Genomic DNA, 14,373 nt, shown 5'->3' with positions numbered 1-14,373 from the left:
GAGCGACAAGCAGTGATGGCACAGGAGCAAGTCGGGTGAACTGGCCAAGAATAAACTTAGGGGGAAAACTGGGAGGTTCGTAATCTCCAGAACAACTGCGTCCCAGGCAGTCGAGCGGGGCAAACCTCTTCACTGTCAGGTGGATTTCTCTCAGTGTCCGACCTGCTTGGCTTGCACGGGGATTTATATGTAAATCCAGTCCAGGGCACTGGACTTGATGGCCCCAGCGGCCTCTGCCAGGCTTGTGTTTGCATATACAGTGCAAAGACAAGAAGGTGCAACAAGAAGCCGTGATGACGCCTAATGGCTACTTACATTTTCAACGCACCATAACCGTCCACACTGGCACTCTGCACATGAAAAGGAAATGATATTACCCAGTCGCCAACAGAGAATCGATGAATGTCTGCAGGTAACTCTGCTGGGGCTGTCAGGGTGGCACCATCAACCCCAATGGCAGGAGTGATTTCTCAGTGTGCCTCTTCTTCCCCATCAAATAAATAACCTCGTGGCCTGAATCCTGAGCGACTGGACATTTGGTCCAACCGAAGTGTGACTGGTGCAGGGATCTGCCTCCTGCTTATTCCCAACCACCCCTCTGCTGTGGTGCTCGTGGAGCTCTTGCGGGGAGGGAGGTTGCAAAGGGGCATCTGTCGGGATAAGGGACGTGGAAGCTCCTCAAGCAAGCACGCCTCGTGCTATGAGAATGGGATGCTGGCCAGCACCCAAGAAACACTAGCGAACGATTTCCCCGACACTTACTCCACATCTTTTCACTTTCGGTCATTTTCCAGTTCTGCACATCAGAGACGAGGTCACCCGGCATGGTGGGAAGATATGTGTCCTTGCAAAACAGCAACAAGAAGAAAAAACACAGTTTTACACCTTTACCATAGCACTTAGCATGGTTATTGCTCCGGATAGGAGCAGCTCACTGTGTCTGTTCAGGAACTGATGCAGTGTAGACTGACAGTGGAGGGGGAAGAATAGGACACCATCACATGTAAAGGTGACCAGACGAGCCATGATACTAGACCCCCGCCCCAGGGAACTTTCGGAAGATACAGACAAGAAATGGAAGCAAAAACCAGGGGACGAGGCAGGTTCAGTGACTTGCCTAGTCACAGAAACAGTACGTGGCAGAGCTGGCAACAGAACCTAGCTCAGCCCAAGGTTAATCCAGCGCCAAATGGAAGCAAAGTTGCGTTTCCGAGTACATAACAGCAGGGCATTAAGCAAGATCAGCCTGTAACACTACACAGAGGCGCTTTCATCAAGGTAAGTCTCATTAGTCTTTTAAATACTAGACACCCCTACAGCACGCTACCAGCAGGAAGGGCTGATCTTTGTACGACACTTGCCAGCCTTCATGTAAATGCTCATCCTTGCAACCCAGGCATAGGTTTCATCTCCTTGTGTTAGAGATCCATGCTCTGTATGCAGTAGCTGGATCACATTCCCCCAGCTTGAGTGATGTTGGACATTAAACTAGATGGCTGAAATGTTGGGTTCTTGCCTTAAAATCGATGAATGCTGTTTTCATAGAGTAAGAGATACTGGGCACATCTACATGAGATGACTAATTCTACTGCGTATTAGCGTGTCACGGCAAAAGGCGGGATAATACACTAATGCACAGTAGAATTAACCTACTGTGCAGTAAGGGTCACAAAAGGACCGTGTGCCTTTGCTACTGTGCAGTAGTGCCAGCTACTGCACATTTAGTTAGTACCTCGTATTAGAGGTACTAAACTTAACGTGCAGTATCGAAAGTGCATTAATGCACATGTAGATGCACCCCCTGGTGCCCTTGGGATTGTCCTTTTGAAGGTGGAAGTGGGGGAAAGTATAAACAGGGGTTTTACAGTTAAAAATAAAAAAATACCAAGTCTCTGACTGACAATTATGGAAAGAAAAAAAGTCACAAAGGCAAGACAAGGGTGTTGAGAAGTGGTGTAAATGCCATCATTTGGGATTATTTAAAAACTACATTACAGTCCACGTGCACTTATAAGCATCAAGCCTCCAAAAAGCTTCTGTAAATCTTCTGGGGACCAAAATGCTTCCTGAACGTGGCTAGGATTGGGGCTGAGGGTACATCTGAAGTGCGGAGCTTGAACATCACAAAGCTCCCGGTGTCGATGGGTATTTATAAATGTTGATTTTTTCAGCCGACTTTGGAGTCCCAGCCATTGACTTACCTTCACTGCACTTGGCTGAAAGCAGATGGATCTGAAGACTTGGGTGATGGGCTGCTGGGACAGGCTTAGTACGACAGCAGTGTGGAAGACCACCTCCAGACAGGTGCAGTTGTCACGGCTTCTTATAACGCTCAGTATCTTGTTCAGCTTTTCTGTGGGTTCCTCTGAGAGCGATGGCACCTCTAGGATGCTCTCCATTTGTTTCGTGGCAGCCTGAAAAATAAGTGAACGAAATATATGCAGCCAGAAGGGAACATTTTAGCTCAGCAGGTACTAGAATCACAGAATCATGGAAAAGTAGGGCTGGGAGGAAACTGAGGAACTCGCAGCTAATCTAATCGAATCTCCTGCTCAAGGCAGGATCATTCCCAAGTATCTGTCTAACTTGCTCTTACACACTTCCAAGGAGGGAGAGTCCACACCCACTCCAGGTATCTGGTTCAACACTGAAATATCCTCAAAGGGAGCAAGTTCTTCCTAGTAGCCACACTAAATCTCCCTTGCTGCGATTTAAGACCTCTTCTCCTTGGCCTATTCCCTAAAGAAATGTCTATTATCACCATCTGTACAACTTCATAATGTCTCACCTCAGTCTTCTCTTCTCCAGACTAAATAATCCCAGGCCTTTTAGCCTTTCCTCATAAGCCATGTTTCCCAGGCCTCTCATCATTTCAGTTCCTCTTTGCTGGACTCTTTGTAATTTGTCCAAACATTTCTGGACTCATTATTCTAGGGGAAGCCTTACGAGCGCTGAATAGAGCAAAAAAATCACTTCTTTTGACTCTCAAGCAACAATTCAGTTAATATAGCTCGGTATTCTGCTGGCTTTCTGTGATATTATATGGTCATAAGTGCACTTTGCACTTGTCCTAATAACATTTCATTCAGTTTATTTTGGACCATGTATCCAGTTTAGTAGGCTCATTCTGACTCCTAATTCTACCCTCCAGGACAACACCATCCATCTTGGGGTCATCTGCAAATTTGCCAAGTATGTATTCAAACCCATCCTCTAAATTTCTAATCATTAATGATTTAGAGGATGGTCATTAATTACTAATCATCAATTACTAGATCCAGGACAGAGCTCTGGAAAGCCTCATTCCCAGTCAGGAGAGATAGATGGCCACTCCCTGGAGCAGGATGATCCAACCATGTACATATCCACCTCATAGTAATTGCATCAAGTCTGCATTTCCTTAGCTTGCTAATGAGGATGTTGTGGGAGACCATGTAAAAAGCTTTGCTAAAGTCAAGGCATCCTATCTACGGCTCGCCTCATCCACCTTGTCATAGAAGAAAATGAAATTGTTCGGGCATGACTTATTGCAGAGGAATTCCTGTTACCCATCGCCTTGTTTTCCTCCAGGTACTGAGAAGCAGACCTACTCCATGTTCTTTCCTGGCACTGAAGTCAGGCTGAATGGTCTGTAATTTCCCAGATCCTGCTTTTTTCTATTTCTTAAAGGTGGACATTATACTTGCTCTTTTCCAGTCATCTGGGATCTCATTCAGCCACCGGCACTGTAACAGCATCGTCACGCTGCCAGAAGGGAGAGAGCGTGGGCTAGCGCGGCACCGTGAATATTCAAAACCACGAACGCCAAACCCACAAATAGCGAGGGTTTCCTGTAATCCCTAACTTGCTCTTCCACTACACTAAGCTGTTTCTCTCCTTCCCTGTCCTTGTTACCAGCTGTGTTTTTCATCGGGTAGCTGATTTTCTTTTTGAAGAACGCTTCAGACTGCTCAGCACCATCCGTAGTTAAATTGCCTCTGCAATTTAACTATGGGATAGGCACTTCACTTAGACTTCCTCAGATCCCTAACCCTTGACACATCTCACGCTTCTGATGTAAACCACCCTGTGCAGAGTTGCTGGCACACAAGTGAGACCCTGACTAAAACCACTCTCATCCTGTGGGTCAAATCCTTGTCCCGTGTACATTGTCACAAGGAGTTCTCTCCGCTGGGTTCAGCTGATGCATCACAAACCAAAATGAGATGTTTTACATTAAATGTAAAACCAGTACTCACAGTCAGATTCTTGGCCGCTTCCGATTTTATGCTATTAAGCTGGTCTTCTGCTTTGCCTAGTGCTGAAATCATCAGGGTTTTGTTGGACCTGGTGTCCATGAACTAAGGAAAAAAATGTTTTAATCAGAAGGCGGCTATGTCTATAGCAGAAGCATTAAGATCATTACACACCAAAAGGTCAGCAGCCATGTCCAATTACACTTGAAGGACAATCCGCACATTTTTCTTCGACATTAAGATGGTGCATTCTCAGTTACTAATTGATTATTTGATTGCTTGCATTATGCTACAACCAAATCCCACTTCATTTTTACAAGGACCTTGCTACATAATCATTTTAGCTGGCTTCTGGAGCTCTAAAGCACTTGTTATTCATTTTAAAGTTATACCACACCAGAGCAGGATTATCTCTAATCTGCCTAATTTTGCTCCAGTTCCATTAAAGCATGGCCATTCTCTACAGCTCTTCCACCCAAGTTGAAGTCCTCCAGCATCCCAGGATGCAGCAGCCCCTCCTGAGTCTAGGTGAGTGGGGACGCTAGTGCACAGTGGGGCCAGGCACGGCATCTCACTCCCTGGGCACTTTGGGCAGAGTGAGCTCTGCATCCCCAGAGCGTGCAGCAGCTATGGTGCGGTGACTCCTGCCACCACTTTGACTTGCTTGCTCTGCCTGGCACAGCCAGTCTGGGCAGCAGTGGGAGGCACCAGACTGCAGCCACTGGGTGCTGTGGGGCAGCAGCACTTGCTCTGCCTGGTGGGAGCATCAGCCTGGTGCTGCCCCTGCACACCTAGCCCTTAGGGGCAAGTCCCAGCTGCACAGGCGAAGGACAGGCAGAGGAGTATTTTCACCTTAAGGTGCAACTGCTCCTCTAAGCTGAACAACACGACGCCAACATGTGTGCAGCTTTCAGTGCAAGATGTAACAAGGCCCTTAGTCTAAATTCTACGTATTTGCCCACAGGTAGCAACGTCAGTGACATTTGTGGCACTGCCAATTTTATTGTTAATTTACTAGGCCTGTGTGAAGTGGCTAGTATTTGCATTGGATTCGGCCGATTCGGGGTACAGCGATTCCATTTGGTGGTTTGACTCACTGTCCTGAATCAATTCAGCTGAATCTTATTTGGAGTTTCGGCTGCTGCTGAATCAGCCGAATCTAATGCCGAATCAGCTCTCCCAGCCCGGCCCCAGTTCCCGGTTCTTTGGAAAAAGAAGCCCGGTACTCGCTGAGTGCTGCCAGGTAGGGGGACGGGGGGCAATCCCCGCTGCCTCCCTCTGCCCCACACTGTATGGGGGGCTCTGCCACGAGCCCCCAGAAACCCCAAGGCCACTGCAGCAACTGGTGAGTGGAGCTTTTTTTTCTTCTTTTTTTTTTTTAAAGAGCTGGGGCAGTGGAACAGCCATTGGGGGGGGGGGGGGGGGGCTGGAAGAGTGGGCAGGGGGCAGGTTGCTTATGGAAGAGCCCCCCATGCAGCATGGGGCAGTGGGGGCCACCAGAGATTGCCCCCCCCCCCCCCCCACCTGGCAGCAACCAGTGAGTAGGGGCTTTTTTTTTTCTTCTTTTCAGAGAGCTGGGGCCGGGCCAGGCAGCCATGGGCGGGGGAGGGGGGGGAAGGTGCTCTGGAGGGGCTGGGGGAGCAAGCAGGGGATGGGGGCTGGTGAGGATCCCCCCATGGTCCCCTCGCCCCTCTTCCAGCAGTGAGCGGGGACTGCCCGAGTCTCCGAAGCTCTCCAAATCTTTTCTGAATAGATTCAGAGATCTTTGAATCGATTTGGACCTTTTAATTGGTCTCCTGATTTGATTTGGATTTGAAGATTTGGCCGCTGAATTGGGCCGAATCTCCTCCAAATTCGATCAGCACCCGAAGCTTCGCACAGCCCTATAATTTCCCTCTTCACAGCTACACTCGTCCTTTTGAGCATGCTCAGAAAGCTCCATTATGGCCAAAAGGAGGATTGCCTGGGTAGGAACAGAGGTTAGGGCAACATGCCACCTTAGAGACTAACTGGTTCAGAGAGGCATGAGCTTTCAAAGGCAACAACTTTCTTTGTTAGACGCTAGAGAAAGGGAATCCAAACCCTCAGACAGTTTCTGTCAGCACAGAAATCTCACATTACTTGGACAGAGCTTTACCTCTGAAGTTTCACATCCTCTTGGCAAAATCCACCGCTCTCTCTCAAGAACCTTCTGCATGATGTTCAGCCCATGGATGTTAAGAAGGGCCCTAAACAGAAATATTTGGGGCCATGGTGTTTGGGCATTTTCCACCATATTTTTCATGGCATTCAAAAGGGCACGATGTTTCTCTGCATCTTCACTATTCATTCCAGTCTCTGGAACCGCAGCTGCCAAAAAAGAGTGAAGTTTTAGCCTCAAGCCAAAGCCACATTTTAAACTAGGGGTGGGCAATTATTTGGGCCTGCAAGCCACAGAAGGAGTTTTGGGGAGCTGTTGCAGATCAGGTCAGCTGCCCCCCTCCGCAGCCCAACAGCTCACCAAAACTCCCTATGTGGGATGGGGCTGCAGGGTGGCAGGGAGCTGACGTGGGCAGCTTCAGCAAGGGCAAGTCATGCCTGGCTTTGGCAACAGCAACCCTGGTGCAGAGGTGGTGGTGGCAGTGGTGGCAGCAGTTGAGCACAAGCTGCTGCTGGGTGCTGGGAAAAAGCAGGATCTGGCAGCTGGCACAGCTGCCTCCCTTTCACTCCTGCTGGGGCCCTTGTCACTGCAGCCATCCGGAGCCCTGCAGCTGCTCCCCATTGCTGTTGCCACCATAAGTGCCATCTTGGGGCCACTACCACGAAGGCTGCTGGGAAATGGGGTCTGGCCACTGAGCTACCCCAGCCCTGTTGCACATGCAGGGGTGGCAGGATGCACCGCGGGCTGGACCGCACCTGGAACAGGTGGGACGGATCTAGCTAGGCCTCATCCAAAATACTGTATAGCGTTCGGGGCTACCCATTTCAATAAGGATGTGGACAAGTTGGAGGCAGAAGCTGAAACAAAAACTGTGAATGGGCTGGAAGGAAAAACCCTGCGAGGAAAGGTTGACAGAACTACACATATTTATCTTGAAGAAAAGATGACTCTGGGTGGGAGGAGGGGGGTGGGTATATCTCAGTAATCTTCAAATAGGCTGAAAAAGGCTGACATGGAAAGAGAGAACAGCTGCTCCTTCTTGCCACAGAGGGCAGAATATGAAACAATGGATTTAAACTGCAGCCAAGTAGAAATGGATTAGATGGTAGGAAAGATGTTCGTACAGTAAGAACAGAGGTAGAGCAGACTGCCCAGGAAATGCTGGACTCTCCTTCAGTGGAGGATTTCAGGAGAAGGCTGGATAAGAACTAGACAGGGGTGATTTAGGGAAAGCATTCATTCATTCACTGTTTTATCCAAAGAAAGCTCATGTAGGGGTTTAGACCAGATAACCCTTGAGATCCCTTTAAATGCTTTGATGATTTTACATCTTGACATTTAAATGTGTATTTTTCAGTACCTATATTTGAGTGGCCATAAAAAGAGTTTCCAGGGGAAACTGTAAAGTTTTTACATTTATTTTTCTAAATTGTGACAAAAGTCAAACTCTCAACATATTTGCAAACTTTGGGAAGCTGTGCAATGATGTCGTTGAAATGAATCATTTCTATAAATGGAGCATTTGATGATACCAACATCTTTTGCTTGGGTAACCAACCATTCATCTCACAACAGACAACAAAAAGGTTGAATTGAAAAAAAATGAAAGGAAATGAGAAGGCTGAAAGGACACAAACAGGAATTTGAACTGAAACCAAATGAAAGCAGGATACAGAACAGACCGCTGCATTTCAATTTTGAAGTTTCTCTAACTTGGTTTCCCTAACACCGGGTGCGCAACTACATGAGACGCTAACTGTGCAGTAGCCTGATTCTACTGCACAGCAGTGTGCAGGGCAAAACCTGTGCTAATACGCTACCGAGCACTAGTACTAGGCTACTGTGCAATTAGCATTGCTAAAAAGTAGGGATGCACTGATAAAGATTTTTTCAGTTGATTATTGATGAGCCAGATCAGCCGATACCAATCTGACTGCCAATGTCAGCCAGGCAGCTTGGAAAGCAGTGTGCATCTGGTAAGACCACTGCAGGGAAGGGGCAAGGGGGAGGGAAGGGGCGTGGAGAGGGCAGATTGAGGGCCCAAAGGTAAGGGAGGAAGTGGGGGAGGCGCTGCCCAGCCCAGGGCAGGGCGTGGGACAGAGCCACAAGTGGCTTGTCCAGGGGCTGCAGGGTGGGACAGGGAGGGGGTGCAGCTCCCACTGCAGTGCACACCTGCAGGGGTGGCATGGGGATCATGCACCCCCTGGATCTGCACGCAGGGCAAGGGTGGGCTGCCACTATGGGCTAGGGCTGGGCTCAGGGCAAGGAGCAGTGATACTGGGAGGGAGTGTTCGGGGGGCTTATGGTAAATTTTGGGGTGGCTGTAGCCCACCCTGTAGCCCCCACCTATGATACGGACCAATGCGTCAGTGCACCTCTACTAAAAAGCTGTGTGGCTGTTACTGCACACTGATTTAGTAGTAGGTTAGCCAAGCACTAAACTTAATGCTCAGTAACTACAGTGCATTAATGAACGTGTAGATGCACTCACTCTTGCTTTAAAAATGGGGAGCAGCTCCACTCACCACTCAGAAACTCTGTACCAAGCACAGTTGCAACATGACTGATGGCCAGTCGGAGCCTGGCGATCAACTGCAGGGTATGAACATCTGTAACCGCAGCACAGCTGGGAGTGGACAGGTCTGCACTGGTGATGCAGTGCTCAGCCTCTTGGCTGGCATCTTCTTGGGAGGAGGAGTACATAAAATCCTGTTAAGTGAGGAGAGCACATGTTCAAAAACTGCACTGTGACCAGACAACGTATCTGTGGAAACGGGTGTAGAGAGAGAGTTAGCCATTATAAACATCACCTGTATCTTCATCAGCATCTGATGCAATGAGTTTCAGCCCACAAAGCTTGTGCTATACATATCTACTATAAGGAACAGGTATAGTCAGTGTGACAGTAGGTGCATCTACATGAGACATTTACTGCGCTGCAGACTAATTAGCTGCACAATAAACAGTGCATGTCTACACATCTACCCCTATTAGGCTGGAGTAAATTAACCAACTATGCAGCAGGGTAGTACTTGAATGCACAAGTACTCTCCCACTGTGGAGTGTTTTAGTCCATAGCAGTGCACATGTAGATGCTGCCCTAGCTGACAGGGGCATGAGGGTGCTTCAGTGCAGGGGCTGCCTGCTGGCACAACACCCTTGTGCCCCAGCCAGCCACTCCACAGCATGTTGAGCTGAGGGAAGCAGCCCTGGGCTGGTGCGCTGGCCCCCAAGACCCCCTGCCAGCTGGTGCTGTTCTGACCCAGCTCAATGTGCTATGGTCCCAGGTGCATGTGAATCATAGCAGTTAAGGGCTGGAAGGGACCTCGAAAGATCATTGAGCTCAAGCCCCCTGCTCTGGGCAGAAATACTGCTGAGATCAAAGCAGGCACCATACCCCGGAGCAATACGTTCCAGAGCGATAAGCTCCAGAATTTATTCATGCACATGTAGACACACCCAGTCGCAGTTGTTGAAACCTAGGTTTTTTTCCTTTCCCCCTTCACATGCCACCATAACCTGAAGCCAACAAAAAAGAAACTTGTTATTTTTAAACAACGTTATGGATTAATAGTAATGGCCCACATGCAAAAACTCGCATCTTTCCCCTTTTTGCATCTGCTCCCATCCCAAACCCCACTTCCCATCTCTTGAGAGAATTTGTAGGTGCCCAGTGGTTGCACATAGAGCTAGATCCTGTGCCACTTATTAAGCATCTAAGTGGATGTAGGCGCCTTAGTGTAATTTTATTCTACTTTGTTCAAGCCTTTGAGGGTGCGTCCTGACGAGCCTGCACATGAAGTCTGCGGTGCCTCAGACCTTTTTGGGGCACCTCAACCTACATGTAGCACACATGCACCCGTTCAGCACACTGCTAGTTTGCAGCACAGCAGGGTTTTTTTGGCACCAGGAAATCCAACTGTAAAGAAAGAAAACACTGCTGAAAAAGTAGTACGGTGCATGCAGCAGCAGTGTGCACCAAGAAAACCAGAGCCTGGCTCACCAGAACCATACTCTGGCTGCTGGCCAGGCTCTGAGCAGCCAGCTTGGTACTGCTCCTGCCCCAGGAGGCCCCCAGGACCCCAGGTAAGGCTGCTGGGCCTTGCCCGGGTGCTGGCCCCAGCCTCCTCTGCCCCACTCAGGTCAATTTGCCATGTGCCAGAGCTTGCATGCAGGGGTGCACCCAAGGACAAATAGCAGTGGCACAGATATGTGCTGGTGCCACGTGTCCCACGGGAAACATGTGCCCCTGCACATATGCACTCGTGGCAATGAGCCCTGAGAGTCCATTATTGCACCACGCTTTGTTAAACACTCTCAACACTAAGTTCTCAAAAACAGAAGTCAACTTGGCTCACAGTGACCAGGGGCATCCCTCAGAGCTCAATACTCTTTAATATATTAATAAATTATCTGGATTGGGCTGTCAGAAGTGGACTGGCTAAGTTCACAGATGACACCTACTTATGGGGACATGTGGTCACTCTGCTAGGCTGGCAATTCAGGCTGACCTGGACAGGCTTGCAAGGTGCGCAGATAAAAACCTGATGACATTCAACATGGAGAAATGCAAGGTGCTCCACCTTGGGAGAAAAAACTCACATCATACTTATAGGCTTGGCAGTGCTACACTCACTAGCACCATGGCCAAAAGAGACTTGGAGGTCATGAGTGACCACAAGATGAACTTGAGCTACCAACGCAACGCTGCAGCCAGCAAGGCAAATACAACTCTGGCTTGCATCTACTCATGCATCTTAAGCAAGACCCAAGAAGTCATCCTCCCGCTTTACTCAGGCTACAGCTGGAGTAGGGCATCCAATTCTGGACTTTAGAAAGGATGTGGAGAAGCTTGAGAGAGTCCAGAGGAGAGCCATGCACATGATCAGAGGTCAAGAGAACAGGCCTTATGAGGAGAGGATGAGAGCCGTGGGACTCTTCAGCCTGGAGAAGCCAAGGCTCAAGAGTGACCCGGTGGCAGCCTGTAAGTACATCAGGGGTGCACATCAGGAACTGGGAGAACGTCTGTCCATCAGAGCACCCCAAGGGAAGACAAGGTCTAATGGTCACAAACTGCTGGAAGACCATTTCAGACTGGACATAAGGAAAAACTTCTTCGTCCAAGTCTCCAGTCTGGAATAGACTCCCCCCAGAAGTGGTGCAAGCACCTACTCTGGGGACATTTAAGAAACACCTGGATGCTTATCTCACTGGGGTGATCTGACTCCAGCTGAATCCTGCCCCTGGGGCAGAGGGTTGGACCCGATGAGCTCGAGAGGTCTCTTCCAGCCCAAATGTCTGTGAGAAGTAACATATGTGAGTATTTATTCTGGGACTTGAGCAGGGCGGAGTAGGACTGCCTCTTTGTGCTTAAGTCTATCAAGACATCTTGTAGATGCCCAGTGGCTGCACATAGAGCTAGATCCTGTGCCACTTATTAAGCATCTAAGTGGATGCAGGCAGGGATGGAAAGGGATCTTGGAGTCCTAGTGGACTCCAAGATGAACATGAGTCGGCAGTGTGACGAAGCCATCAGAAAAGCCAATGGCACTTTATCGTGCATCAGCAGATGCATGACGAATAGGTCCAGGGAGGTGATACTTCCCCTCTATCGGGCGTTGGTCAGACTGCAGTTGGAGTACTGCGTCCAGTTCTGGGCACCGCAATTCAAGAGGGATGCGGATAACCTGGAGAGGGTCCAGAGAAGGGCCACTCGTATGGTCAAGGGCCTGCAGACCAAGCCCTACGAGGAGAGACTAGAGAAACTGGACCTTTTCAGCCTCCGCAAGAGAAGGTTGAGAGGCGACCTTGTGGCTGCCTATAAGTTCATCACGGGGGCACAGAAGGGAATTGGTGAGGATTTATTCACCAAGGCGCCCCCGGGGGTTACAAGAAACAATGGCCACAAGCTAGCAGAGAGCAGATTTAGACTGGACATTAGGAAGAACTTCTTCACAGTTCGAGTGGCCAAGGTCTGGAACGGGCTCCCAAGGGAGGTGGTGCTCTCCCCTACCCTGGGGGTCTTCAAGAGGAGGTTAGACGAGTATCTAGCTGGGGTCATCTAGACCCAGCACTCTTTCCTGCTTATGCAGGGGGTCGGACTTGATGATCTATTGAGGTCCCTTCCGACCCTAGCATCTATGAATCTAATCAGTGAAATAGGATCGACTCTGATTTGCAGATGTCCACCACAAGAGGCAAGCTCTTCTCTGAACCATAGGAACTGCTATAAAAAAATGTAAAGCATGCTGAAAAACCAGCACTGGATACCTCAACATGGGCACCCAAAATTTGGGGGCAATTTTATAATCTAACCTAAATGCAGTACTTCAGTACCTCTATTTCACAGGTATAAAATGGAGATAAAGACAGCATGTCATAAAGATGAATTCACTGATCATTTAGTGCATAAGCACTGTGGTGAGAGCACCAGAGATGTAGCCTTGAGGAAATGGGTACGTTTGAATTCAGCGCGGTGTACAGGCAATCCTCGGACTTACGACACAACTGGTTCCTGAAAACCGCGTCTGAAGTCGAAACGTTGCAACTTGGAACCAATTTTCTCATAAGACACAATGTTATAAATGGGGGATTGTTTTCTGAACCAAGGCCCGATACCCTATTTTCACCAAAAATACCCCAGAATTTTGTACTCGATCAATTATAGATGAGTAACGTAGCTGCATTTATAGTGTAAATAGCAATCATTGATTTGGAAGGACTTCCTTGAGGTGACTTCGCTGGACTTTTCGAAAGGCTCTTGGTTGAACTTTTTGAAGGGCTCTTGGCTGGAGTCTTCTCAGCAGTCCCGGCTGCAGGTTTTCTGGAGTCTCGTCTGCTTTCTTAAAGCAAGTGTCCCAGGAAGTTTGGACAGACTTTCTCCAGGGAGACGGGCGACACAGCGAACTTGTTCGCTGGCGTGGCGTCGCATCAGACCAAGTGTTGTAAAGTCAAAACTGAGGTCATAAAGTTGAAACAGGCTGCCCACTTATAAACGTTGTAAGTGCAAAACGTTGCAACTGCCTGAACAGAAAAACTGCCCGTTCACTACTAAAGCAGAAGGTCCATGAAAAAAAACCCTCTAAAACCAAATAATAAAAATAACCCAATGTGTAGTCTCATATTTAAAGGATGTATCAAACAGGCTGTGTTCTGTTTGTACAGACTCTCTTTAATCAGGCATTTTGTAACCTTTGGATGTCGGACTTTGCAACCTTAATGTCCTTTTTAAGGCAGTTTTGTGGATGAAACATAGAACTCACCTCAAAACAGCGTACCACCATGAAGTAGAAATCATCCCGGATGCTTTGGTTTGAAGTTATTACTTCCTCCATCCTGGAGAGGTATGCCTGAAGGTGAATCTTCACATCATCGAGTCTAGGAGGAAAGGGATATGGAATATCACATACCCTGTACCCTGTGTTGGTCAGGGAGTGGGACGTATGAGGAGAGGGCTATGAGTGAACAGGAAACCCAACCTGCATTGGAGCAACATTTTGAGAAGGGAGGATTTGACAGTAGGACTTGGGTCCATGCACTCTTCAAAGGGTGACAGGTCACTTGTGGGTTTGTATACTAAAAGCAAAGAATAAATTGGGTTAAGTTTCTTCTGCGCAAATATATAAATCTATGGCTTCTTTGGAGTTCACATGCCCAGCGTGGGCAAATCAGTCACAGTCTGTTGGCACAGAAAGCTTCTATTTCTGGTGCTCTTCTATTGCCCTTTGCACACCTCAATGGGGCTTTTCTAGCGCTAGACCTGGGTGTTTTCAATCTTCCCCTGCTAAATGGATATGCATGTGTGCACATGTAGACTGAGCCTACTCATTACTCACGTACCTGCCTACCTTCTGAGGCTGGGGGGAAGGACCATCATAGGAAATCAGGGCTGGAGGGGACTTCAGGAGGTCATCGAGTCCAACCCTGTGCTCAAGGCAGGATTGTCCCTGGCTGACGCATCCCAGCCAAATGTCCGTCTAACCTGCTCTTGAAAACTTC

General features: G+C 48.5%; 1 protein-coding gene across 1 annotated transcript in view; it reads right to left on the bottom strand.

Moving 5' to 3' along the window:
• LOC102576298 (E3 ubiquitin-protein ligase rnf213-alpha-like) overlaps window positions 1–14,373 on the bottom strand; it is a 114,096-nt gene that overhangs the window by 22,555 nt on the left and 77,168 nt on the right. Inside the window, exons 44-51 of the mRNA XM_059731390.1 lie at window positions 13,854–13,950; window positions 13,638–13,752; window positions 8,901–9,084; window positions 6,373–6,584; window positions 4,239–4,340; window positions 2,202–2,414; window positions 763–844; window positions 316–350 (exon numbers count right to left, since the gene is read on the bottom strand). Of these exons, the coding sequence (XP_059587373.1) occupies window positions 316–350; window positions 763–844; window positions 2,202–2,414; window positions 4,239–4,340; window positions 6,373–6,584; window positions 8,901–9,084; window positions 13,638–13,752; window positions 13,854–13,950 (1,040 nt within the window). The remainder of the gene's footprint in view (window positions 1–315; window positions 351–762; window positions 845–2,201; window positions 2,415–4,238; window positions 4,341–6,372; window positions 6,585–8,900; window positions 9,085–13,637; window positions 13,753–13,853; window positions 13,951–14,373) is intronic.

This window comes from Alligator mississippiensis, chromosome 7 (assembly GCF_030867095.1).
Source record: "Alligator mississippiensis isolate rAllMis1 chromosome 7, rAllMis1, whole genome shotgun sequence".
NCBI classification, from domain to species: Eukaryota; Metazoa; Chordata; order Crocodylia; family Alligatoridae; genus Alligator; species Alligator mississippiensis.
Note: the sequence above shows the minus strand (reverse complement) of the source record. Positions and strands in the feature narration are given on the sequence as shown.